This window comes from Capricornis sumatraensis, chromosome 8 (assembly GCF_032405125.1).
Source record: "Capricornis sumatraensis isolate serow.1 chromosome 8, serow.2, whole genome shotgun sequence".
Classification (NCBI taxonomy): Eukaryota; Metazoa; Chordata; class Mammalia; order Artiodactyla; family Bovidae; genus Capricornis; species Capricornis sumatraensis.
In genome coordinates, this window is record NC_091076.1 from 25,827,003 (window position 1) to 25,850,230 (window position 23,228).

The 23,228-nt window shown below is 49.9% G+C and overlaps 1 protein-coding gene across 1 annotated transcript in view; it reads left to right on the top strand.

Moving 5' to 3' along the window:
- NAV2 (neuron navigator 2) overlaps positions 1-21,601 on the top strand; it is a 421,834-nt gene extending 400,233 nt beyond the window's left edge. Inside the window, exons 32-38 of the mRNA XM_068977628.1 lie at positions 2,668-2,903; positions 5,161-5,315; positions 5,474-5,545; positions 7,544-7,740; positions 8,658-8,776; positions 15,065-15,268; positions 18,190-21,601. Coding sequence (XP_068833729.1) covers positions 2,668-2,903; positions 5,161-5,315; positions 5,474-5,545; positions 7,544-7,740; positions 8,658-8,776; positions 15,065-15,268; positions 18,190-18,315 — 1,109 coding nt within the window. The 3' untranslated portion in view covers positions 18,316-21,601. The remainder of the gene's footprint in view (positions 1-2,667; positions 2,904-5,160; positions 5,316-5,473; positions 5,546-7,543; positions 7,741-8,657; positions 8,777-15,064; positions 15,269-18,189) is intronic.
- The last annotated feature ends 1,627 nt before the right edge of the window (positions 21,602-23,228 follow it).

Here is a 23,228-nt window from a genome sequence, read left to right on the forward strand (position 1 = left end):
CTTTGCAATCCCATGAACTGTAACCCACCAGGCTCCTCTGTCCATGGGATTCTCCAGGCAAGAATACTGTAGTGGGTAGGCATGCCCTCCTCCAGGGGATCTCCCCAACCCAGTAATTGAAACTGCATCTCTTAACATCTCCTGCATTGGCAGGCAGATTCCTTACCACTAGCACTACCTGGGATTCTGGCCCACTGTGAATCAAATACTCATCACATGACCAAACCAGTCACAGGGACCAGGGAGAGGCTTTGGCTCAGCCTAGTCACACACCCCACCCTTTGGTAGATGCAGGTGCTGGTCAGCCCTGCTTGGACAGCTGGAATGAACTCCCTACAAGAAAGAAGAGCCCCACTGCAAGGAGAGGAGGGAGGGCTGCCAGGCACACCCTAACAACAGCTGTCCACCCCGAGAACCCTTTAAGGAAAGCCTGATACGCTATGACCTTAAATTGCCTTTCATCCACGCTGGTGAGCAGGTGAACACTGGAAATGCTGACAGGGAAAAGGAGTGACCCGTTACTTAGATCAGACCAAACCTCTATAGAAACAGAGGCAGGATTATCTGCCTCCCAAACGGGCCACCCCACTATGGAGTTGCAGCTGGTACTCTCAGCACAGGAGGTTGTTTCAGCATCTCCAGGGGTCAGCTCGGGTTTGTTTTTAAGTGATACCTGACTCTTCTGTGTTTCCCTGTAGTGCCTGACGCTTAGGCCTTCAAGGCACTAAAAACCACCAAAGGATTTGAGCTGAAAGAGATCCGTGAACTGCAGATGATTCACTTCAGTGGTACTCTGGCAGGGGCTGTCTCTGAAGTGAGTTCGTCTGCAAAGTACTCACTCCCGTGGAGCTTATGGCAAGAGGCTGAAACAGCACCGAAGAGCAGAGAGAGGGGTTTCAGTGTGTTTTAATCCCTGCCCTGTTTTTGTTGTTAAGTTTAGACGGGAGACCCCACCCTTCCCCCATGCTTTGCATCAAGCTCTGAGCCAATGTAGGCTCTTTTGAGACCAGTTTTAGGAAGGTTTTAGACCTGTACCCAGATGTCATTTGGGATCTTTCATCAGGGTGATTTGGTTTTTGTTTTGTCTCTAAGTTGTGTCCAGCTCTTTTTGAAACCCCATGGACTGTAGCCCACCAGGCTCCTCTTACCCATCGGATTTCCCTGGGCAAGAATACTGGAGTAAAAAACGAGTACTGGAGTGGGTTGCCGTTCCCTTCTCCAGGGGATCTTCCCAGCCCAGGGATCGAACCCACATCTCTTGTGTCTCCTGCATTGCAGATGGATTCTTTACCACTGAGCCACCAGGGAAGCCAGTTCCAGGATAGTCACTGCATTTAGCTGCTATCCTTGGTTGAGGAGGATTGGAAACAAGCATATAATTGCATTATGGGGATTTGTTTGTAGTGAATTATGTAGATGGAAAATGCTATTATAAAACAGAATAAGTTCCTTTCAATTTATTTTTTGCCTATATATACTGGTTTCTTGAGATACTTAAAAAAAATTTAATTATGAAAGTATGATAACACATTTACAGGAGACTTGGAAAATACAGAACAAAGTTATGTGTAGTTCTATCATATTACAATTATTTTTTAATCAGATAAATTGAGATTTTTAGTTGGAGTTTCAATATCAAACTTTCAAAAATTAATAGAATGAATAGGCAGAAAAGTAGAAGGATATAGTAGACATGAAAAGCGCTATGAACCAATTCAACATAATTAAGATTTATACAGTTTTCACACAGCAGCAAGATATAAATTCTATTCAAGTTCCCATAAACTGTAAACCAGGAAACAATGGAACATATCTAGGGACATATAAAACAGGATGCGAAAGTGTCATGGTCTAAAGGTACTGAAATCATACAGAGTCTGTTCTCTTGTAGAATTATATAATCCCTGTAGAATTATGTTAGAAATCAGTATCAAAAGATAGTTGAAAATAACCGACATATTTTCAAGCGCAATGCGACATTTACCAAGAGAGATCTTTGACTCAGCCATTGAAAGTTGAGGCGCTTTTTTAATAGAATTACCTTAGGTTCTGGAGAAGTAACCTTGGCTGGGTCCTCTCTTGAGAATAATATCAAGAAAACAGCTCTTAGAAAGCCAACAGCCCTAAGTAATGAAGTTGTTCCAAGAGAGGAGGGGGAAAAATGATCCTCATGTTGTGGGAGAGGCTCAGAGTAGGTCTGCCAGTATTTCCATCCCCAAATCAAATGGTCCCTGCTTGCATTTTTCCTCATTTTAATAATAAAAGTGTTGATACCTTCGTGGTGTATCTCAGTGTGGGCAGCAGGAAAGAAACCGGGTGAAGAGGCAGCCCGAGGGTCCAGGTGGACATGGGAGATTCACGGTAGATCGGAGTGAGCCCCACCGCTAATGGTAAATCCCGACAAACAACCCAAGCCCAGCATCTTAGGAATTCTGCAGAGGACAGATGAGAACCAAGTGTCCAGATAGGAAAGGCAAACCTGAGTCTGGAACCATCAGCCCCACCAGGGGCCAGAGTACAGGCTGCGGGTGAGCAGGAAGCCTGCAGTGTCCCTGGGTGGGCGGGGGTCTCTGATGACGGGGCTGCCCAGAAAAGGGATAGCCTGGGGTTTTGGAGTGCCATCCGCTCTGCCAGGCTGTGAACACTTCCTGTCTCTCTCAAACACAGGGCTCGCGGAAAACAGCCTGGACTCGCTGGTGTTCGAGTCCCTGATTCCCAAGCCCATCCTGCAGCGCTATGTGTCCCTGCTGGCGGAGCACCGGCGGATCATCCTCTCGGGGCCCAGCGGCACCGGGAAGACCTACCTGGCCAACCGGCTGTCAGAGTATCTGGTGCTCCGGGAGGGGCGGGAGCTGACCGACGGGGTCATCGCCACCTTCAATGTGGACCACAAGTCCAGCAAGGTGAGGAGGTCGTTCGGAGGCTGCTGCTTAGCCCTTTCAGAACTACTGAGGCCACCACCAGCCTGATGGCAAAGCAGCGTTTCCTACAGTGCTCACCTTTGCTGGTTATAAAAGCCTGGGGAAGGAGGGCAGAATGGACCCAGTGGAAAGGAAGGCTCTGACCCCAAACTCGCCAGTGAGAAGTCCCAAATCAGTGTATTGGGTTGGCCAAAAAATTCATTCAGGTTTTCTGTATGAATTTATGGGTTTTCTGTACATTTGGGGTTTTACGGAAAAACCTGAATGAGTTTTCTGCCCAACCCAATAGTTTATTTCTTACTTCCCTGCTATGAGTTGGGCATGATGCTCAAAGCTGGTAGTTCTTTAAGTTCTTTAACCCAGATGCTTCCATTTCAGTTTACCAAGAATTCATCACATGCCTACTAGATTCTGTTTTCCCAAACTGAAACCTCCTTTTGTGGATCAACAATAACAATATGAACAACAGCTGTCATTTACAGATGGCTTGCCCCTGTAAGGGGTCTCCTCACAGCAGGACCTTCAAGGAAGTAGTTGTCATGATCCCATTTTACAGAGGAGGAAACTGGGGCTTGAGGCCGATGGCCATGTACTTAAGGCTACTCATGTGGTATTGAGCAGTGGACTGGAGCTCAAGTCGATGTCTTAAACCCCAGAGTCAACAAATAGGGTTGGTTCTGCCTCTCGGGGAGCAGTGGAAGTGCTTGGACAGTCTGCCTTAGACCCAACTTAGGGTTGTGAGGTATCTTCTCAACCCTGTTCATTATCCGTGCAGTGGTTGTTGCTGGATGTTTCATTCTGACTGCCTCTGTGCAGAGGGGCTGGGGGATCAAAGGTGAATTGGAAGTGACTCTTCCACCTTAAGAATCACTTGGCATCCTTGAAGATGCAATGCCCAGATGTTCTGTTTCAGTGGGTTGTGTGGGGCTGGGACTCCATGCCATTCTCAAGTTCCCAAAGTGGTGTGGATACAAGGGCAGGGCTAAGAGAAGTGGTCAGAGCCCCCTGAACCAAGACCCTCTGAGAATAAGCTCAGGGAAGGCACCCTCTCCTGGGACCAGTGAGAGAGAAGATCCCAGGCACATGGCTGGGGCTGTCAGACCAGGCTTGATTTCAGCATCCACTGTCTCCCTTCAGGCAGTCCCCAGCTATACCCGGTAAACCTGAATAAGGGAGGGAGGGCTCCTAGCCTCAGGAGCCCTGTCCTTGTCAGGCACCTGAAGCCGAGGACTCATGATGGGGAGAAGCTAAAAGAAGGGAAAATAGCTAGAAACTTTAAAAACTGGGCTTCTTCTATTGCTAAAAGCTGCATTTTGACTTAAAAGGGAGGCCAGCCCTGCACCCACCCTCTGTGCTGTCTCAGGCGGGTCACTTGACTGAGGGATGCCTCAGCTTCTCATCTGTAGCACAGAGATGGTCACAGCACCCACCCACAGGAGTTTGTTTGTGTGAGGCCCCAAGCCATGCCTGGCGCTGGGTCACGCCCATTGTCACTGTGACGCTAATACCATCAGATAGTGGTTCTGGTTTCAGTGGCTGGTCCTTAGCTCACTGTTTCAGCCTTTCCCCATTGCACGTTCTTCTTCTTCTTCCTTTTCTGACGTACCCCTTGCTCTAGCCGAGCTGGGCTGTGTTCTACTCCCAGCTCCAGACACTGCCCTGCCCATTCTTCACAATGAAGACCAAACCATATCCTTTCACCCAGACCTTTCAAGACCCGCTGTGCACAGAGATTGCCTCCTCTGCACCTGTTCATTGTCTGTCTGCCCCAGCACTAATCAGCAGGTCATGGCAGGGGGCATCCTTTGCTGTGCTGATTTGTCAAGGGCTTGTAAGCAGCTCTCAGGTGGTGCCGTGGATGCACAGAGATGTATGAGGCACCTGCCCTCAGGAGCTTCCTGGGAGGTTGGCATAGCAAGAAATATCGAGAAAAGGGGCAGCACTTCCAGAGAGTGATAGATCGTGTACAGAACCATGCCTGGGCACCCTCACAGTGCCTGCTCTTGCCGGATTTCCTGTTGCCTGGAGAATTCCAGAAGGCAGAGCTGAGACTTTCCCGGCCTGCACTCCCCTGCACCCAGACTGAGGCCTTGAAGCGCCTCGGGGGTCAGCACATGATCCGCGAGTGGCCTCAGGAAGCGCCCCTCAGCCGGTACCGGCCCAGGTGATGCCCTGAGCGTGAGCATCTTCCTGGGGGTGTTCACGGGCTCCTTTCCCCCAACTCCCCTGGGTTCCAAAGGAATTGCGCCAGTACCTGTCCAACCTCGCCGACCAGTGTGCCAGCGAGAACAACGCCGCGGACATGCCTCTCGTCATCATCCTCGACAATCTGCATCACGTCAGCTCCCTGGGCGAGATCTTCAACGGGCTGCTCAACTGCAAGGACCACAAATGGTAAAGGCGGCTCTGGAAGTCTCGGCCCCCTGAAGAGCAGCGCATGCGCCTGGCGTGGGGCGGGGCTTGTGGGAGGGGCTGACCCCAGCCAGTAGCCATGTGCTTAGGTGCACGGGGACCCTCTTCTCCAGCTCTGTCATCCTTCATTTCCCCCACAGCCCTTACATAATTGGCACGATGAACCAGGCTACCTCTTCTACTCCCAACCTGCAGCTTCATCACAACTTCAGGTAAGGTGTCCCTTTTTGAGGACCTGTTCAATGCCTGGAACTATGCTCATTTTCCCCAGCTTAGTTCCCTTGACTCTCACAAAAGCCTCAAGTCATTAAATTTACCCTTCTAAGTTTACAAATGGGGAGATTAGGTGACTTGTTGAGGTCACACAGCCAGTCAGTGGCAGAACCCAGGTCTCTTGGATGCTGTGTCCTGGGGTGGCGGTTGGTGCCTGGGAGACAGCTCTACTCAGGGGCTGTAGGCAGATGGACTGCATGTCACCAGTGGCTCATCTCTCTGCCCCAAGTGACACAGAGCGGTGAGAGTTCCTTAGAGTGTCCCCACTGGGCGGGGTCTCTGGCCTTCAGGCTCCAGCTGCTGGGAACCCTTTGCCCCAGCCCCGTCCTGAGCTGCCCCACTGCTGCAGGGTGGGAGGTCTGTTACGCTCAGCTGTGGCTGCTTGCCTTTGCCACTGCACAGTGCCCTTTGCCCTGACACCTAGCTGGCTCCATACACTCCCCTCCTGCCTGGACCCTTAGATAAGGTTGAACAGTTGTCACCCGGGATGAGACCGCCTCCTCCGGATTGTTTTCACGGCCACCCTGCTGGCATCTCTGTTGAAAGCAGAGCTGAACTGTGATTATCTGAGAAATGCCAACTCCTTCGGGTCACTAGGATCTGGCTTATCTCTGCATCCAGGACGTCCTGGTCCATTCTCTTGAACGCCCCTCGAGATCATTCTCTTCCCCCCTGCCCCTCCTCCTTCCCCTGCTGCTGCCACACATCTCCCAGAACGCTGTTTCAGTCATTTTCTAACAAGTATGCCTACCTGGACCTTGGGCCACCTGCAGGCCATCCCCTATATCAGTGACAGCCAGAGTGAGCATTCTAGAATTCAAACCTGACCCTAAACTCTAATGCAAGAAGTCCTTGAATGGCCCCCCAGAACAAAATCCAGGCCCCTTTGGTTGGCAGGTCAAGTCTAAACTCTGGGTACCCTGCACCTCTGGCAGTTTTCCTAGATGCCCCATGCCATTGCTCACGCCCCTGCTGATGCTGCAGCGTGCACTCCACCCACCTTCCCCGCCCCCCACCACCACAATGCCTGCTCCTCCTTCTGTTTCTGCCTTGCCTCATGGAGCTGTTCCATCCGCCCCCTCTGGTCTCAGCTCAGACGTCCCCTCCTCTGAGGAGCCTTCCCTGACTCCCCAGGTTTCGTCAGGTCTCGTTTCTTTTCTCTCCCTCCTCCGCTAGACTGTGAGCTCCTGGGGAACAGGGACCATGTCTCTGTCATTGCTTACAGCCCAGCACAGCGCCTGGCACAGCACAGGAGGCAGCTAGCTAAGTGTCTAAAGCTTTTAGCTCTTCCTCTAAGATTGTTGACTAGCGGTTTGATCTTGGACAAGTGAGATTTTCCGTCTGTGCCTTGGAATTTCTATCTGTAAAATGGGTAGTGGTCATTTCTGTAGCATGGGGTTGCTGTGAGGAATTGTGAGTTACTATACATACAATGGGGACTTCCCTGATGGTTCAGTGCTTAAGATTTTGCACTTTCAATGCTGGGGACATGGGTTCAATCCTTAGTTAGGGAACTAAGATTCCACATGCCTCAGAGAGGGTGAGAGGTGTGAAGAGAGTAACATGGAAACTTAACATTACCATATGTAAACTGGAGAGCCAGTGGGAATTTGCTGTATGGCTCAGGAAACTCAACCTGGAGCTGTGTGACAGCGTAAAGGGGTGGGATGGGAGGGATATGGGAGGGAGGTTCAGGAGGGAGGGGACATGGGTATATACCTATGGGCTGATCCATGTTGATAATTGGCAGAAAACAACAAAATTCTGTAAGGCAATTATCCTTCAATTAAAAAATAAACTAAAAATAAAAATGTATATGTGCAGTGTTCAGAAGAGTCCAATTTCAATATTAGCATATTCACCTTCCAGCTCTAATGAGCTTTGATTCATGAAGTTGACCCCGGGCTTTGTCGTGGAAAATTTGTGACTCCTTCCAGGTGGGTGCTTTGTGCCAACCACACGGAGCCCGTGAAGGGTTTCCTGGGCCGGTTCCTGCGGCGGAAGCTCATGGAGATGGAGATCAGTGGGCGGATGCGGAACATGGAGCTGGTGAAAATCATCGACTGGATTCCCAAGGTCTGGCATCACCTCAACCGCTTCCTGGAGGCGCACAGCTCCTCGGACGTCACCATAGGTGAGGGGCGGGCAGGCGGGCAGGCTGGGACCGGAACTGCTTCTCTTGGAGCCCTAGCCTCCTCGGATGGCTGGCCCTGGGCCCTGGCAGCTGGCCGCTGCACCGGCCACACAGATGGAGAAGGGGACATAGGATAGCCACAGCCTCGACAGACCCTAAAGTGTCGAGTCACCCTGTGACTGTGGTGGACTGTGTCTCCACCCTTCTCTCTCGCCCAACTCTCTGCACTGATGAGAGGCAGAGAGAAGTGTCCAGCTCTAGGCTGGTGTAAACTTTTAGGCTAGGTGAGGGCCCCCCACCCCGGGGCTCCCCCAGATGGAAACCACCCAGTACGATTGGCTTTGCTTTATGAATAATGTTATTAACATTCCTGAAGCTTAGGCTTCAGAGAAAAGGGAAAAAAAAAAAAAACACTGGTCATCCCACCATCCTGACATAATCCTTGTAATTTGAGCTTATTTTTTCTGTGTCCATACATGTTTTATGTAGTTGCAATCACAGTGTACATACAGTACATTCTTTTCATTTTCCATTTCACGTTGTCTCATGAGTATTCTTTGTTGCTCTCCAAAATAATTAGATGAAATAATTCTTTTGTGATATAGTCAGATGTGGGTATGCCATCACTTCCTTAATCATTCCTATTCTCATGGACATCTGCCGTGCTTCCATTTTCAAAGGTTAGACAATACCACAGTGACTGTATTTCTCCAGAAAGTCTCCCCTTCCCTTGGGGTGATTCCCACCAGGCGCGAGATCCCAGGGTAGGGTTAGAGAGCCCAAGGGCCCACCACGTGGCAGCTGGTATTTCTGCTGCCACTCAGGAAATGCAGGGTCCCTCCTGTGAGGGGTGCTTGGGCTGGCTTCTCCTGCTCCCCATCCATTTCAATTGGACTGATAGTCCCTGTGGTCCCCAGGCCCCCGGCTCTTCCTGTCGTGTCCCATCGACGTGGATGGCTCCAGGGTGTGGTTCACCGACCTGTGGAACTACTCAATCATCCCCTACCTCCTGGAAGCCGTCAGAGAAGGACTCCAGGTGAGAGCACACCGCCCGCTGACCTCCTCAGCTCCAGGGACTGTTCTCTTGACGAACACTCTTGTCTTTATCCCCCCCCGGCCAAAACTGACTGAGGTGAGGTGGCAGCTTCTCACCTGTAAGGCCATCCTTTAGCCCGGCGTAGGACATACTGGGCTGCAAATCCTGGCTCTGCCACTGTTAGTTGTGTGACCCTAAGCAAGACATCCAGCCTCTCTGGGCCACAGTGCCCTCATCCACGGAAGAGAGAGCCATCACACCCCGCCACAAAGAGTGTTGCTAGGCTTCAGCAACATCACGGCCAGCAAGTGCTCAGCGTCATGAGTGCACAAGAAATGAAATACGTCACACTTCTCAGTTTGCTTAAGTAGTCTTGTATCTGCTATTTGGTTCAGGTTCAGCATTTATGAGGAGGCTTGGCCAGAGGTTTTTTGTTTTGTTTTGTTTTTTAATCTCTAGTTTTTAAGAGAAAATTATGACTCAGAGTGAATAAGTGACTTGCCCCAAGGTCAGGAAGTGAAACTTTAAGAATCTAGGATTTGGCGTTTCTCTGCCCAACCCCAGGACCCCTCAGAGATAGATGACTCTGGTGCCCATGTGACTGTCTATCCCTCCTCCCCGGCTGCAGCTGGAAAGCCCGGACCCTGCACTTCTCACTCAGCCCAGGGGTTAATGCTAGGGGCTTAGCGGTAAATCGGAGTTTGCAGTAGTTGTATTGTTGAGTCTGGAGGTAGCCTGAGAAGGTTGTCAGCTTTCAGGACCACTCTGAGGAATTAGCAGGTGTCATACACAGCTGAATAATCTAGAAACCAGCTTAGCAGCTGGGTTTCTAAGTGCTGTGTTTGCTTGGTACTGGGCAGTGGGAGGCACATGCTGCTGTTAAAGGACCCGTTTCAGGGGATGGTGCTGTGTGCACACCCACATGTACGTGTGCAGTGGTACACATAGGACTTGCACACCTGCATGCATATGGGTGATGGCACACTTCAGTGGGGTTTGTCATTTGCGTATATTCAGCTGAGCCTGTCATTGTATCCCTGTAATGTGTAACAGCACTGATGGTCTCCAGAGACACGCAGGATAACCAGAGCTCCAAAAAGAAGATGGTGTGCTTCTGGTCATGGGTATTTCATTGGCCTGGAGCATGTAGGCTACAAATTCAAGCCACAAGTGATTGTGAAGGCAGAGAGTGGCAAGAAATGAAGCAGTCCCTTAACCAGTCCCAAATCAGTTTTCAGTATTTGAAGATCATTAATCAATGGCAGCATTTTATATTTTTGTTAAATTGTAATTGACATATGCTATATTCATTTCAAGTATACAATACAGTGATTTGATATTTGTATGCATTATGAAATTACACCATGGTAAATCTCATTACCATCTGTCACTATGGCGGAGTTATTACCATATTATTGACTAGACTTATTTACTTCACAACTGAAAGTTTGTATTCCCTTCAGCTATTTCTCCCATTGATGGCAGCATTTCTATTTTGTTGAAGGTGAATTTTATGAGGAAAAAAAAGAGTAAGACTTCAGAGCTCTGCAGTGGAATCTCTCTAGGTAGATAAATTCACTGGCCTGGGTTAAGTAACCATCATGTATTCTTTACTCAAATGGATTTGTTAGGACCACAAACCCAAACAGCCACCCTGTCACTCCTGTTTTTTGGGGCCAGTGGAAGTATTCCCCGCCCCTGATAGAATCTTGAAGTCTTTTTCATTCCAGAAGCCTCTCTCTGTTCCCATCAGGGGCTTCCAGGGACTATAGTAGGCAGGCACCTCTGGGAAACTCACATTGCTGGAAAGAAGCAGAAGGAGCTGCAGGAGAGGAAGAAGCAGTTTGCTTCTATTTCTGCCTCATCACCTACTTCTCCCCTTTGCTGCTTTACCCAAATATATCCTCTGTGTGCTTGGAAAAACTCATGGGAGCTGTTGAATAAAGGTTTCCTGCCAAAAGAGGCACTAACGGGGAGGCGGAAGCTTGGTCGGTGCTCCAGCCGTGAGCTATAAGGTAGAGGCCCCTCGTTGGGTCCTCACCAAGCCTGGATGGTGCTAACTCCTTGCTGCTTGGACTTCAGCTTCAAAGAAGGCCTTGTGGCACGGCTATAAAAGCACAGTGAGATCTTTCCTGCCTATCCTGGAGAGGTTGCTGATGAGTTGGTTATAAGGGCAGTCATTTTCTTTCCTACAAAGATCAGAGTCTGCAGGTGAAAGGGCTTTGGGGTGTCTGTGAACGAGCCCATTTAGGACAAGGAACAGAAGCATGCCACCACCTCAGGAGACTCGCCCGTTCCCTGTGAAGCAAGAGAAGTCATCTGCTGCTTATGCTGTTGAGGTCGTTTGAAGGACAGTCTTACAAGAACATGGACACAACCAGGGGAGGCAGCCAGAGTTAGCATTACTACCTTGCTCAAAAGTGAGCCCTCCTGCCCCAAAACTGTGACTTCGTGCCGTTCTTTAGTCCAGGAGACCCCATAGAATCTGCAGGTTCACGAGGAACCTGGGATTGTTCTTCGTGTCTCTAGTTCTGAAGGAAAGTTTGCTGAGATTTCTTGAATGGCTGTTGCCTGCCAGACACTGTGCCAGGGGCCCAATAGACATAATCCCATTTAGTTCTCACAACCCAGTGTGCACCTCATAGACAGGAAACCAAGGCTCAGGGAGTTTTTGACCCTTCCCCAGTTCCCTTGCTGGGGTGTGGATGAGTCAGCATCATAGCCTATAGCTAACTTCTCAGTTACTTCCAAGATTTTCCAGGCTGTCCTAAGACCCCTGCTCTATACTTTAGATGCTTCAGGTGGCTCAGGGAACCAAGTATTATGTTTCATAGCATGAAATTATACATAAGATTTCATTTGCAAAAAGATTGTCCTATTTAAAAAAAAAATTCGAAACTCCCCACTCTGCTTGTTACCTGGAGTCCCATGCTTACTGTGTGCTGGGCACTGGTGGGCCATTTACTCTTCCCTGTCCCTGTGAGGTGAGTGCACTGTGGTTCAGAGCAGGCAAGCGCTTGGCCAAGGTCATATGCTGAGAAGGGGTGAAGTCCCCAGATTGGGCTTAGGCAGGACTGCCCGTGGTGGTAGACAACACAGAGACCCCGCTGCAATCAGGTCTCACCATGGGCTTCCAGTCAGCCCCTCAGTGGGCACTGCCTTGCCTAGAGGAGATACGGCATTGCCCCCTAGTGGATACCAGATATCATTGCAGGTTTTGACTCCTTTTCTCCCAGTAAAATTTGTGTGTGAGCGTGCACACGAATGTGCTCATGCGTGCACACGCTTGTGCTCATGCGTGCACGATTGCTTGGAGGTTCTTGCACAGTCTGTACCTTGATGCCCTCGTGTGTGATAAACATGTGCATCCAGAGAGTCATAAATCAGAGTCAGTGGCTGAGGTTTCAGTTTCCAAGGTCGTGGATCTCTGTTCCTGACCCAGTAGTCATGCCAAGCTCCTCCCTGCCTTGGGGAAAGTGAATGTCCTATCTGTCTGTCTCTCTGTCTGTCTGTCTGTGTATACAGTTGTCTGCTATTTCCCAGAGCTGCCTCAGGGCTCTGCAGTGGGACCAAGGAGCTTTGTGATAGATCCTTCACTTGCCATGGTACTCACCCAGCCATTCATCACTTGGACTTGAACAGCAAGTGGGGAGACTTGTGAAAATATTCCTTGTTCTTGCAAATGACAGATCTTGCAGATGCTCCTAGAGTGCTTTTGTCTTATGACTCAGTCCCCAGCCCTGTTCCCCTTGAGAGCTGTCGATGTAAACACTTGGAAAAGTGTCTGAAGCCTGCAGAGTCATTCAAAAGACCTCTGTCCCCCTGCTAGAAGAGGGGAGAGCAGGGATCGTTGATCAGATGACCCAACCTGCTCTGAGACCCTCGGTAGACCTGCCTCCTCTAAACCTCAAATTTCCCAACTGTTACCTGAAATGTGTGGCCCAGGCGTTTTTTTCAGCCTGCCTGTGCAGAAGTACAAAGCTCCTCAAACTACCGAGTAGTACAGTCTGGAGAGCAGAGCAAAAATTTAAAAGCCACGGGGCCAGACTCTGTATGAACTTGCTGAGCTTGGATTCTAGACTGTTATTCTGCAGCTCTGAGCGTCTCCTCTTCATCCTGGAGGATGGAGACAGAAGCAGGAGCTGTCAGAAATGACGTTTGATTCAGCCTCCCACACGTGAAATCTGGCATGGGAAAGTCAGCCGAGCTCTGTAGGGAAAGTCCTTGGAGGGAGAGGCTAAAAGTTGCAGAAATATTTCTAATCTGCCAAGACTTCTTCAGTTTTAAAAATCCCCAAGTGCTTGCATTTCCCTTCCTCCCTGACCCACACACCTTCATGTGATCCCCTCCTGCACAGACTGTGAATCGCCTTTCGAATGCCAGACTGAATTCTCCAGCCTCCGAGTCACCACTGCCCCAGGTTAAGAAAGATTTCACAGTAGACAGGGCTGGAGGGCGCTAGACGGGAGGGGCCCTGGTGTCTGAGGGCCATGAGCTCGTAGGAGGCTGTGTGTCTCGAGCGGAGGCGGAGGCAGCTGTGGATGAAGGGAGGTGGGGAGGCCTGTCTGCAGTGTGGGCAGGGCGGGCGCTTCCCGGAGAGATCAGAGGTGGCTTCGCAGTGGTGAGACGGCCAGAGGGACAGCAGGTCCAGCCCAGGTGATGTGTCCTCATCAGGCAGACACCTGGCCTGCATCTCCCGGCGCCGGTTTTGGCTGAGCCACGTGACTCTTGATACCCCCGAGTGGTTCAGAGTAGAGTTCATCAGGAGGGGTGGAGAAAGAAAAGGCTCAGACAAGGATGCTGGGGTCCTAGCTCTGAATGCAGCTCTGCTCTGAAACCTTTTACAACTGGCTCTTCTCTTTAAGTCCCAAGTTTTCCATCCGGTAGATGAAGGGGCTGGGATAGGTGACCCCAGTTCCTTCCAGCTGAGTTAGCCTGTGACCTGGGAAAGACATGGTTCTAGCAGTCAAAGCTCAGCTCTGCTGTATTGTCGGCCCTCTCTTCCACACTACCCCCTGCCTCAACTGTAGGAGTCCTGGAAGGACAGACAGACAGGCTGCTGTCCACATGTAATTCCACTCCCGAGCCCCCTGCAGCCATGGTGGTTCAGAGGGCTTTGGTTCTTTGTACCTTATAGCCCCCTACAGAGGGGGTGCCCTTCCAGAGGCACAGAGGGGGCACTGTCCTGGGTGGGCACATCGTGTCCTGGCTATGAGCACAACTTTGCTCAGGCTCCAGTGGTTCACACACTTGGACAGACTCGGATTCCAGTTCTGCCTCCTCTCCTTCTGGAGCCTGCTTGGGTAGTGATACTTTCTCTCGGAGTCATGTGGTGGTAAAACAAGATATTTGTCAAGTGTTTCTCGCAATCCCTGGTGCGCAGTGAGCTGTAAGGTGTGATGGAGGGGGTGGCCTTGAAGAGAAAGGCTACAGAGAGGGCCTCTCTGTATGATGTGCTGAGCCGAGCCTTAGAAAGTGGTGCAGCCTAGGTTTTTGTTTTTGTAAAGAGTGTCTACGTTGCTTGTAATTGCCAGGAGAAGTCACTGAAGTCACTGTATTATTAGGTATTTTTGACTTAAGGAGTTGGAGGCATGGCACTGGTCTTAACAATTTTGTGTTAATTTCTTCTTTAAGAGGAGATCGGTTGTCGTGGACAATTCTGAGAAATACATGACGGAGGAGAAACGGTTGCAATCCCAGAACCCACATGGAGCCTCTTTAACAATTTTCTGTTCTGAAAGTGACCGGTACCTCTGCAGAGGGCCCCTGAGAGTCAGACTTCCTTCAGGAAATGGGGTCTTGTTGAGCCAGGGCCATCATGGCCTCCACCTGTGGTCCTGATGCCCAGCACCCCCATCTGTGTGCCATGGTTGGGGGCCTCCTTGATGGGACGATAGCACCTCTTTCAAGCTCCGCGTTCGGCGACATCACGTTGATAAGTGACTGGCCACAGTGAGAGTATTTATACCATGGAAACTGGCAAACGCTTCAAATCGGATTTTCAAGGTGGACCTGCGAGGCTCAGAGTTTAGGGTGACACGGTGAGCCAGTGGCAGAGGGGAGAGGTGACCTAGGTCAGGCTGCCTCCAGCGTTCCTGCTCCTGGGTCACACCACCTTTGGTCTTAGCACCTTGGATGATTTCCTTAGGATAGAATTCTGCAAGTGGAATGACCCCATCAAGGGAAACAGATTGCTGGGTTTGGAGAGTTTTTCAGAAAGCTGCAAAACCAGGACTGCAGAGGGGTCTCGGCCCACCTCCTGACTGCTCTTTCTTTGTCTGTTTCCAGCTGTATGGAAGGCGGGCCCCCTGGGAGGATCCCGCCAAGTGGGTGATGGACACCTATCCTTGGGCAGCCAGCCCACAGCAGCACGAGTGGCCCCCTCTCCTGCAGCTCCGGCCCGAGGATGTTGGCTTCGACGGCTACTCCATGCCTCGGGAGGGGTCAACCAGCAAGCAGATGCCCCCCAGTGACGCTGAAGGAGACCCGCTGGTGAGTTCTCTGCTTCCAGTGCCGCTTGGCATTCACTGAGCACTCACTGTGTATTGGGTGTGATACAGGGCATGCTGGAAATTTGGAGGTGACCGAGCCCCAGTCTTGCTTAGGAAGGTTAGACCCATCCCAAGGTTTGGGACATTTTGGCCAATATTTTCTTCCTTGTTTTTAGTTTTTCACTATGCCTTTAACCCCTATGAAAGTTTTCAGATAAAAGGTTAAGAATTTGGTTTTCCCCCTAAACGTCCCTGCACCACTCTCTGCCCTCTGCTTTGAGTTCACCTTTACGATGTCTGGTCCTGTCCCGTTAGACCCTCCCACTAGTAACTGAGCAGAGGCAGAGCATGCTAAGGGCAGAAGTTCGAGCCAGAGTATCCAGCGCTCCGGCAGAGTGAGGTCTGAGGACAGGAGGGGCTCGTAGAGGAAAGGCCAAGGGGGCCTGAGTGTGGGTCCCAAGGCCAGTGAGATGAGTTAAGTCCTTAACGCTGCCTGAGCATCTTTATTCCACAGATGCTAAAGCAATAAAGATCCTTTAAGAAGAACCTGGGCCAGAGGCTGTAACCCTACAATTGTACTCTCTGCCAATGTAAGACCCATGCGTAGGCATACTGTGAGATTCAACCTAATGCATCAGAAGTCCTATAAAAGAAGGTGGAAGCACATACACCAGAACCTTGCATGGTTAAGTGACCGTGGTCATGCTATAAAATTAGCCCTGAGCTCTCTTAGCCGCTGAGGCAAGAGGGAAAACACGGCAAAGACTATGGCTTGCACCACCTAATGAACACACACATTCATAAGAGATGGCAGCAGAATTAAAAGACAGCTGATTTGCTGTGCTATCCCTAGTGACGAACTGATTTGCTAGATAAAAAATAATCATCATAATAGGTGCCTTAGGGTTGTTTGCCACTCCTGACTGGCGGAATGCAGCTGCAGTCCTATTGAGACTTTTTAAAGAGGGACTTTATTTTAAATGTATTTAGGGCTTGTGTTACTACACACCTTGACTTGCAGTGTTTACAGCAGTAATTTTCCAGAGGAAAGGTTCAACCTATAAAAAGCCATTTCTAATGTTGTTGTTGTGTTAGTCACTCAGAAAAGAGACCTCCATGGACTTAGCCAACCAGGCTCCTCTATCCTTGGGATTTTCCAGGCAAGAATACTGGAGTGGGTTACCATTTCCTTCTCCAGGAGATCTTTCCAACCCAGGGATCAAACCCACATCTGCTGCAAGTATCCTGCACTATAGGCAGATTCTTTAGCACTGAGCCACGGGGGAACCATTTTTAAAAGTGAAAGTCCTAGAACTCTTCCTGTGGGTTCTAGCTGATATATACTCTAAGTTATATAAAAACAGAATTTGGGATATCTAGAGGATAGAATGGTCAGCTCATCCCTGGACTGTCTTTTCTTAACCAGAAATATTTGTGTCACTAACTAAACACAGAAAGCATTTAGGTAAGACCCAGGGTTCTTGGAATAGTTACATAGAATTCTCCTGGCAACCTCTGGCTCCCAGAGGTCATCTGTGCTGGCCTGACCACCCCTACACATCAAGTTAGCTACTTGGTGCTTCCCCCAAGTCCTGTTCTCTCTGCCCAGGGCCACAGATCTTGGCTATAATAGCTGTCTTGTTTACTGACCTCTTGCCCTCCTGAGACCAAGGACTCCAGGAGGACAGGACTGTGTTGTTTTCACTCCAGACCATATACTGTGGGTACACAGGGGATGTTTGATGAGTGAATGAATAATCCTGGCTGTGAAGGATTTTCCTTCACGTTTATGCTCCACCCCGTCGCGGTTGTGGCCGTGCAGATGGACACCAGCCCGTGGTGCTTCTGTGATTGGCTCACCCAGGTATACTCTGCTAGGCATCCTGATGGGCGGCTTGCCAGGGGGCAGCCAGATTTCATGCCCGGCTGCAGCAAATCTGAAGATAGCTCAGAGATGCTATCTTCCTAATTTTGCTAGGTCCAATATAAAAGATATATACACACAATTTATAGTTGTAAATAAAAGTCGCTTTTGGTTACCCATCTCCATGTCAACACAGATGACCCACAGACTGTGGATCAGGGGAGATACAAGGACACTGCCTTTGAACTCTTAAGACAGGTGGTGACGATGATGATAGCAGAGGTGTCACATTTATTGAGTAGTTACTCTGTGCCAGGCCCTGTGTAAGGGTTTAGCATACATCCTATCGTTTGTTCCTTCCTTCAGCCCGATGGGATGGGCACTGCTATTCTAGTCTATAGATAAGGAGCTGATGGATGGGATATATTAATTTCCCAAAGGCTTCTGAGTTGGAATCCAGGCCTCTGTGTGCTCCGAGGCTCCACTTGTAGCCGGTGCTGTCCCCCCCTCCCCATGGAAGCCTTAACAGGAACTGAAGCCGCAGGTGACTCTAGGGAGCCCTCTGGCCAGAGCCGAGGGTGCAGACGGGCCGGACGCTTGCTGATGGGGCGCCATGGGCCTTGAGGTCAATGGTGCCGCTGTTTGCGTTCCAGAAGCTGGGGCACTTGGTTGGCATCTCACCCAGGCTGAGGGCTACACTGGGGTGAGGTGCTCTTCCCAAGGGTGAAAATATAGAGCACTTTGTGTTTTCCGACCTCTGTGTCTATTCACCCACAGTATAAGGTGATAGAGTAGGTATAATTATTCACGCGTGACCAGTGAAGAAACTGAGGTATAGAGGTTAAGTCATGTGCCCCAGTCATTCAGCTGGGGGTGGTGGAGCCTAGATTTGAACCCTGGAAGCCTGGCTCCAGAGTCCATGCTCCTGTCCACCATCTCCACGGTGGGCCACAGCCCCAAGGTGAGTCTGGAGGAGGGGGTGTGAGCTTTGGAGAGGCCGGAGGTGGGCGGCTCTGCGCAAACCGGGAGCCCGCTCACGCCCCTCGCTCTTTCCCCAGATGAACATGCTCATGAGGCTGCAGGAGGCCGCCAACTACTCCAGCCCCCAGAGCTACGACAGCGACTCCAACAGCACCAGCCACCAGGACGACATCCTGGACTCGTCCCTGGAGTCTACTCTGTGACGGGGGCCGGCACGCGGAGCCCGCCCTCCTCCCGGTCCAAGCCCCCACATCCTCCTCGCCCTGCACCGGCCTCCCCCGTGCCCCCCGAAGACGCCCTCCTGAGCCAGCCCTCGGCCTCCGCGTGAGCGCTGCAGGGAGCCCCACGCCCTTCCTCGTCCTCCAGCCTTGACCTGGGTGCAGACGCCCCGGCTGGCTGCCTCGGGCCCGCGTCCTTCACAGCGAAAACTGCACTATCTTCCGTTTTCATTACAGTTCTGCCTTGTTGCCGTGACCTCCCCAAGACACGGAAAGGTACTTCTCGGGAAAGGCCCATCACCATTGAAACAAGAGGGTGAAAAACAGCAGCAACAACAGCACACCCTCCTGAAGCTCTGAGACCAAGCAGCCTCCTCGCCCTGAGCTGCCTGGAGATGGACGAGACCAAAGCAGAGTTGGAAATGGAGACAGCAGCCCGGGTCCACCCTCCCCTCGCCACCCCGCCGATGCCATTCCACCCTGCTGACGCCCTTCCACTCGGCCGGCCCCAGAGAGACCCAGTGCCCACCGGGGACCTTGCTCTGGACGCCCTCAGCAGACCGCAGAGCCACATCACAGGGAGACCTTAGGAAAAACAAATCGTGCTTTCTCTTCTGTTTGTTTTCGAAATGGTGCTCTTCTTACCCGAGAGGTATTCTGCCTGTCCCAGCTCACCCCCACCTCTCAGATCCATCAGCCTCCCGTTCATCCTCCGGCGAGAGCGCGCGGCCGAGTGGTCGCAGCTGTAAAGGCTGAGCTGCACGCGTCCTCCTCCTCCTCCTACGGAAACGCGTCCGGTCTTGTTCCTGCTAACACTGTGTACAGTGAGAACTGGTCTACCTTGGCGAACCCATCACCTCCTTTGAAAACGACGTCGACTTCTTCCTTTCTGACTCTTGATTTTGAAGGTTTTTTTCCCCCCCTTTTCCTCCCCCTCGTGGTCAGAATCCATCCTTTGGTGAACGTGAGAACCGCAGGAGTTAGCTTTTGGTTTGGTCCTGCTGAGTTTTGGTTTTCAGTTGTCCATCTTCACGGTTCTACACACTCGCCGCCTCCTGCTGGGGCTGCGGTCGCTGCACCCTTGAAGGTGGGGCCAGCACCCCATCCTCAGCGCAGTGGGTGAGCGGGACCTTGCCTTTCCTCCTCGTCCCTGAGGCTACAGGACGCATGTTGACACCTCCAGCGTGCCAGCCCCCAGCCTCAGGGCCGGGGTGGGAGGTCACCTCGCTGAACACTTGCACTTTCCCCAGTACCAACGGGACATCACCCAAGTCAACAGGTGGGGGTGGCCGCCCCCTTCCAGAAGCCGCAGCCTCCGGTGATGAGTCTTGCCTGACCTCTTCGGTGCTGACCTTCCCAAAGCGATGCCTTACTGGTTTTGTATTCACCGTGATCATTGTTGAGTGTTATGCCTGCCTGGGGTCTGTTTTCCACATCAGAGCAAACAGGGCTAACAAGTCATGTACTCCACCAGGAGAACTCAGTTAATGTGACTTCTCTCATCTGAAAGACTCTTTCGTGTGGATGTGTGACTATGGAAAATGAAAAAAAAAAAAAATCATTTTTTTTTTAGGTTCTTATCAGCTAACACCCTGACTAGACAGCAATCTGTCTTGTGCAGGAAAAGGCAAAAAGTTGCAATGTTACATGACATTGCCAAGTCATGCTCTGCTGGTACGTGTCTTCAGCGTGCTGATATTCTCTCTACAGAGTGTGGTCAGTCTTTGAATCATTCGTTTGTGTTTTATTTTTATCAGACCCCCAGGGGGGTATCTCTGTTAATGATCAGGGTTTTTACTCCATTTTTTTTTTTTTTTATCATTTCTGTTTCCAAACGTCCCTCTCTCAACATGTGATTTTCTTCCCACAAGAGCTTGACCTGAAACCACTCACATGACATTTGGATGACACCATTTACTCCCTCTTTAAAATGAAAAGTGAACTGTGTCCCACTAACAGGTGAATGGCCAACCTCTTGACGTGCTCTTTTCTTTAATCTTAATTTAAAACAATCTTAGCAGACGGTGTTCTGCTAAGCCTTCCTGAGTCATCTGGGTGTGTGAGTGTGTCTTAACTCTGTTTTGTTTTCCATAAAATGTTCAAAGCATGTATTTTAGCCTGTGACCTCGGGGCCACCACGCTGAGCCTTCTGTGTAAACCTGAACAGTCCTCCTCAGTCTTGTCTCCCGGCGATGACCTTACACGCTCATACTGTGAATTTGGGGAGGGGGCACAATGGACTACTCCTCCTCGTGGGCAGTTTTCCCAGTCACCTGGTGAGTAGACACCTGCCAATATCCTTTGAAACGTTTCTTTTGATGACTCCCTCTTCACTCTTTCTTTCTTGCCCGATCCCACAGACTTCCCTCCCACGAGGGCCAGGCCCAGTGCCAAGACCTCTGTCCCTGGTGCTGCCTGGCAACCACATGGCGGTGTCAAGGAGCGGAGCCTTGCACGATTCACAGCGCAGTGTCTCTGCTAATGCTTCGGGAAGCAGGGTTGTCTGATATGCACATGTCTTACTTTGGTCCTGCTTTCCTTTGGTGTCGCTCACCTTTGACAAAGTGACTTCGTGCTCATATAGAGCTCTGTCCGAAATGCTTCCATTTTTGCCTTTTTCTACAGTTAGGCTAATTTTGAAAATTATGAAATTCTATGCAACATTTGTGTTGAGTTACCGATGGAAGCCAAAAGTTTTCTTCCCAAACTGCCAAGAATTTTACAGGCCATAAATGAGATGGGAATTCCTTTTAATTTAAGGAGGTGGGTGGGACAGGGGTGGGACACGGAACAAGACTTACCTAGATCTTTGTTGTAATCTTGGGGACATTTTTTAATTTTATTGTTGATGCTTAAACTTCAAAATTCTGTGTATTTGGATTTGATCGTGGCGAATCTACTTCAAAAGAAAAAAAGAATAATCCAACTTTGTGGATATGAAATGAAAGGTTTGCTGTTTTGATCTAGTTGTTTCCAGTGGAGCAGTTTATGAAATATGTTCTATAAGATGTACATTTTTTCATTGTAACATAGAAATTGTAAATAATTGATTAAAGTGCTGCATTTTGATGAATTTTTTCTAGCCATTTTTAAAGAGAAAACTAGGAATTGAGTATTTTGTGTACGGTATGTTTCCTTCCTCCCTCCTTCCCTCCCTCCCTATTTAATTTTCATTTATCATGAGGTTTTTGGATTTGCCAATGATCTGCCGGAGATCATGCCCCACGTCATAGAGAATAAAGCTGATGATTGTACCAGTCTTAAATTATTCATGATTCAATAAAATTGATGCTTATTTATTCAGATGAGTGGTTTGACTTTTCTGTGCTGGATAACATCCTCATCAGCATTCAGTTTCATGCCGGGGAGAGGTCGTGATGCAACAAACACAGGAAGAGCTCCCAAGTCTGCAAACCCGTCTTTGCTGCTGTGTCATCAATGTCCTGCCTCTTCTCAATTCCTCACCTCAGTTATTTCTTCCATGGAGCTTATTAGCAATGCAGGACTTCGGGTTCCTCGCAAGCATTGAGTCACTGAGGACCTTGTGGAAATGCAGATCCTGATTCAGCAGGTCCAGGGTGGGGCCTGTGATTTTCAGTTTCGAACAGGCCCCTGGGTGATGCTCGCACTGGGGTCCTACACTACACTTTGAGGCAAGCCCTATGAGTATGCAGCTGCCCCACCCTCCCCCCAGTGGACCCCTTGGCACAGGAAAGATTTCTTATTCCTGTATTATCTTTGGCTGTGCTGGGCCTTTGTTGTTGCATGGACTTTCCCCTGGAGCGGGGGCTGCTCTCTGTTGCAGTGTGCAGGCTTCTCGTGGCTTCCCTCGCGGCGGAGCACAGGCTCAGTAGTTGTGGCGCACGGGCCTAGTTGCTCCACGGCACGTGGGGTCTTCCCGGACCAGGGACTGAACCTATGTCTCTTGCACTGGCAGGCGGATTCTTACCACTGAGCCACCAGGGAAGCCCCTGGAAAGTTTTTTTTTTTTTTTTTTTAATGTATTGAGTACCTACAAATTGCCAGATGCTTTTCCCAAATGCTCCAGTATAATCTGCAGAATCACCCAGAGGAGGTAAATATTCTTACTCCCATTTTATAAGTGAAGAAGAAACAAAAGATAAATGGCTCAGAGAAAACAACTTGCTGAGTGTTCTGTAAGCTAAGAAGTGAGAGAGTTGGAGTTTCAGCCCTGTATTCCAACCCCAAATCCTGCTTCTCACCTTAGGGGCCATTCCACACTACAGGTGATACCCATCGCGGAGCATAGGCAATGAGAGATGTTATCATGTCTCAGCCTTCACTTTTACCAGCAACAACAAGAATTGTAAAGGCTTGATTGACTTGAAGTGAGGCATGTGGGGTCATTGGGAAATGGATCCTACCCAGTGGGCTCAACTGCTGGTGACGTGAAATGTCCAAATCACTGTAACCCGCAGCAGTGGCCCAACCGGGGGTGGGGGGGGGGAATAAATAATCCACACGTTGAGAGTAGGCAGTTTGTAATAGCTGTCAAAATGAACGAGAGCTGGTACAATGGTGTGGCAACCGGATATCCTGAATTTCCAAGGTTTTCTATGTCAGATATTCTACCCATACATATGTAAAATGGGATATTATTCAGCCATAAAAAGAATGAAATTGCACCATTTGTAGAGATGTGGATAAACCTTCATACAGAGTGAGGTAAGTCAGAGAAAAAAGTATCATATAATATCACTTAACATGTGGAATCTAAAAAAAGAAATGGTAAGGATGAACTTACTTGAAAAGCAATAATAGAGACACAGATGTTGAGAGCAAACTTATGGATACTGAGGGGAAGAAGGGAGGGTGAGATGAATTGGAAGATTGGAACTGACATATGTACACTACTATTTATAAAGTACTATAGACGA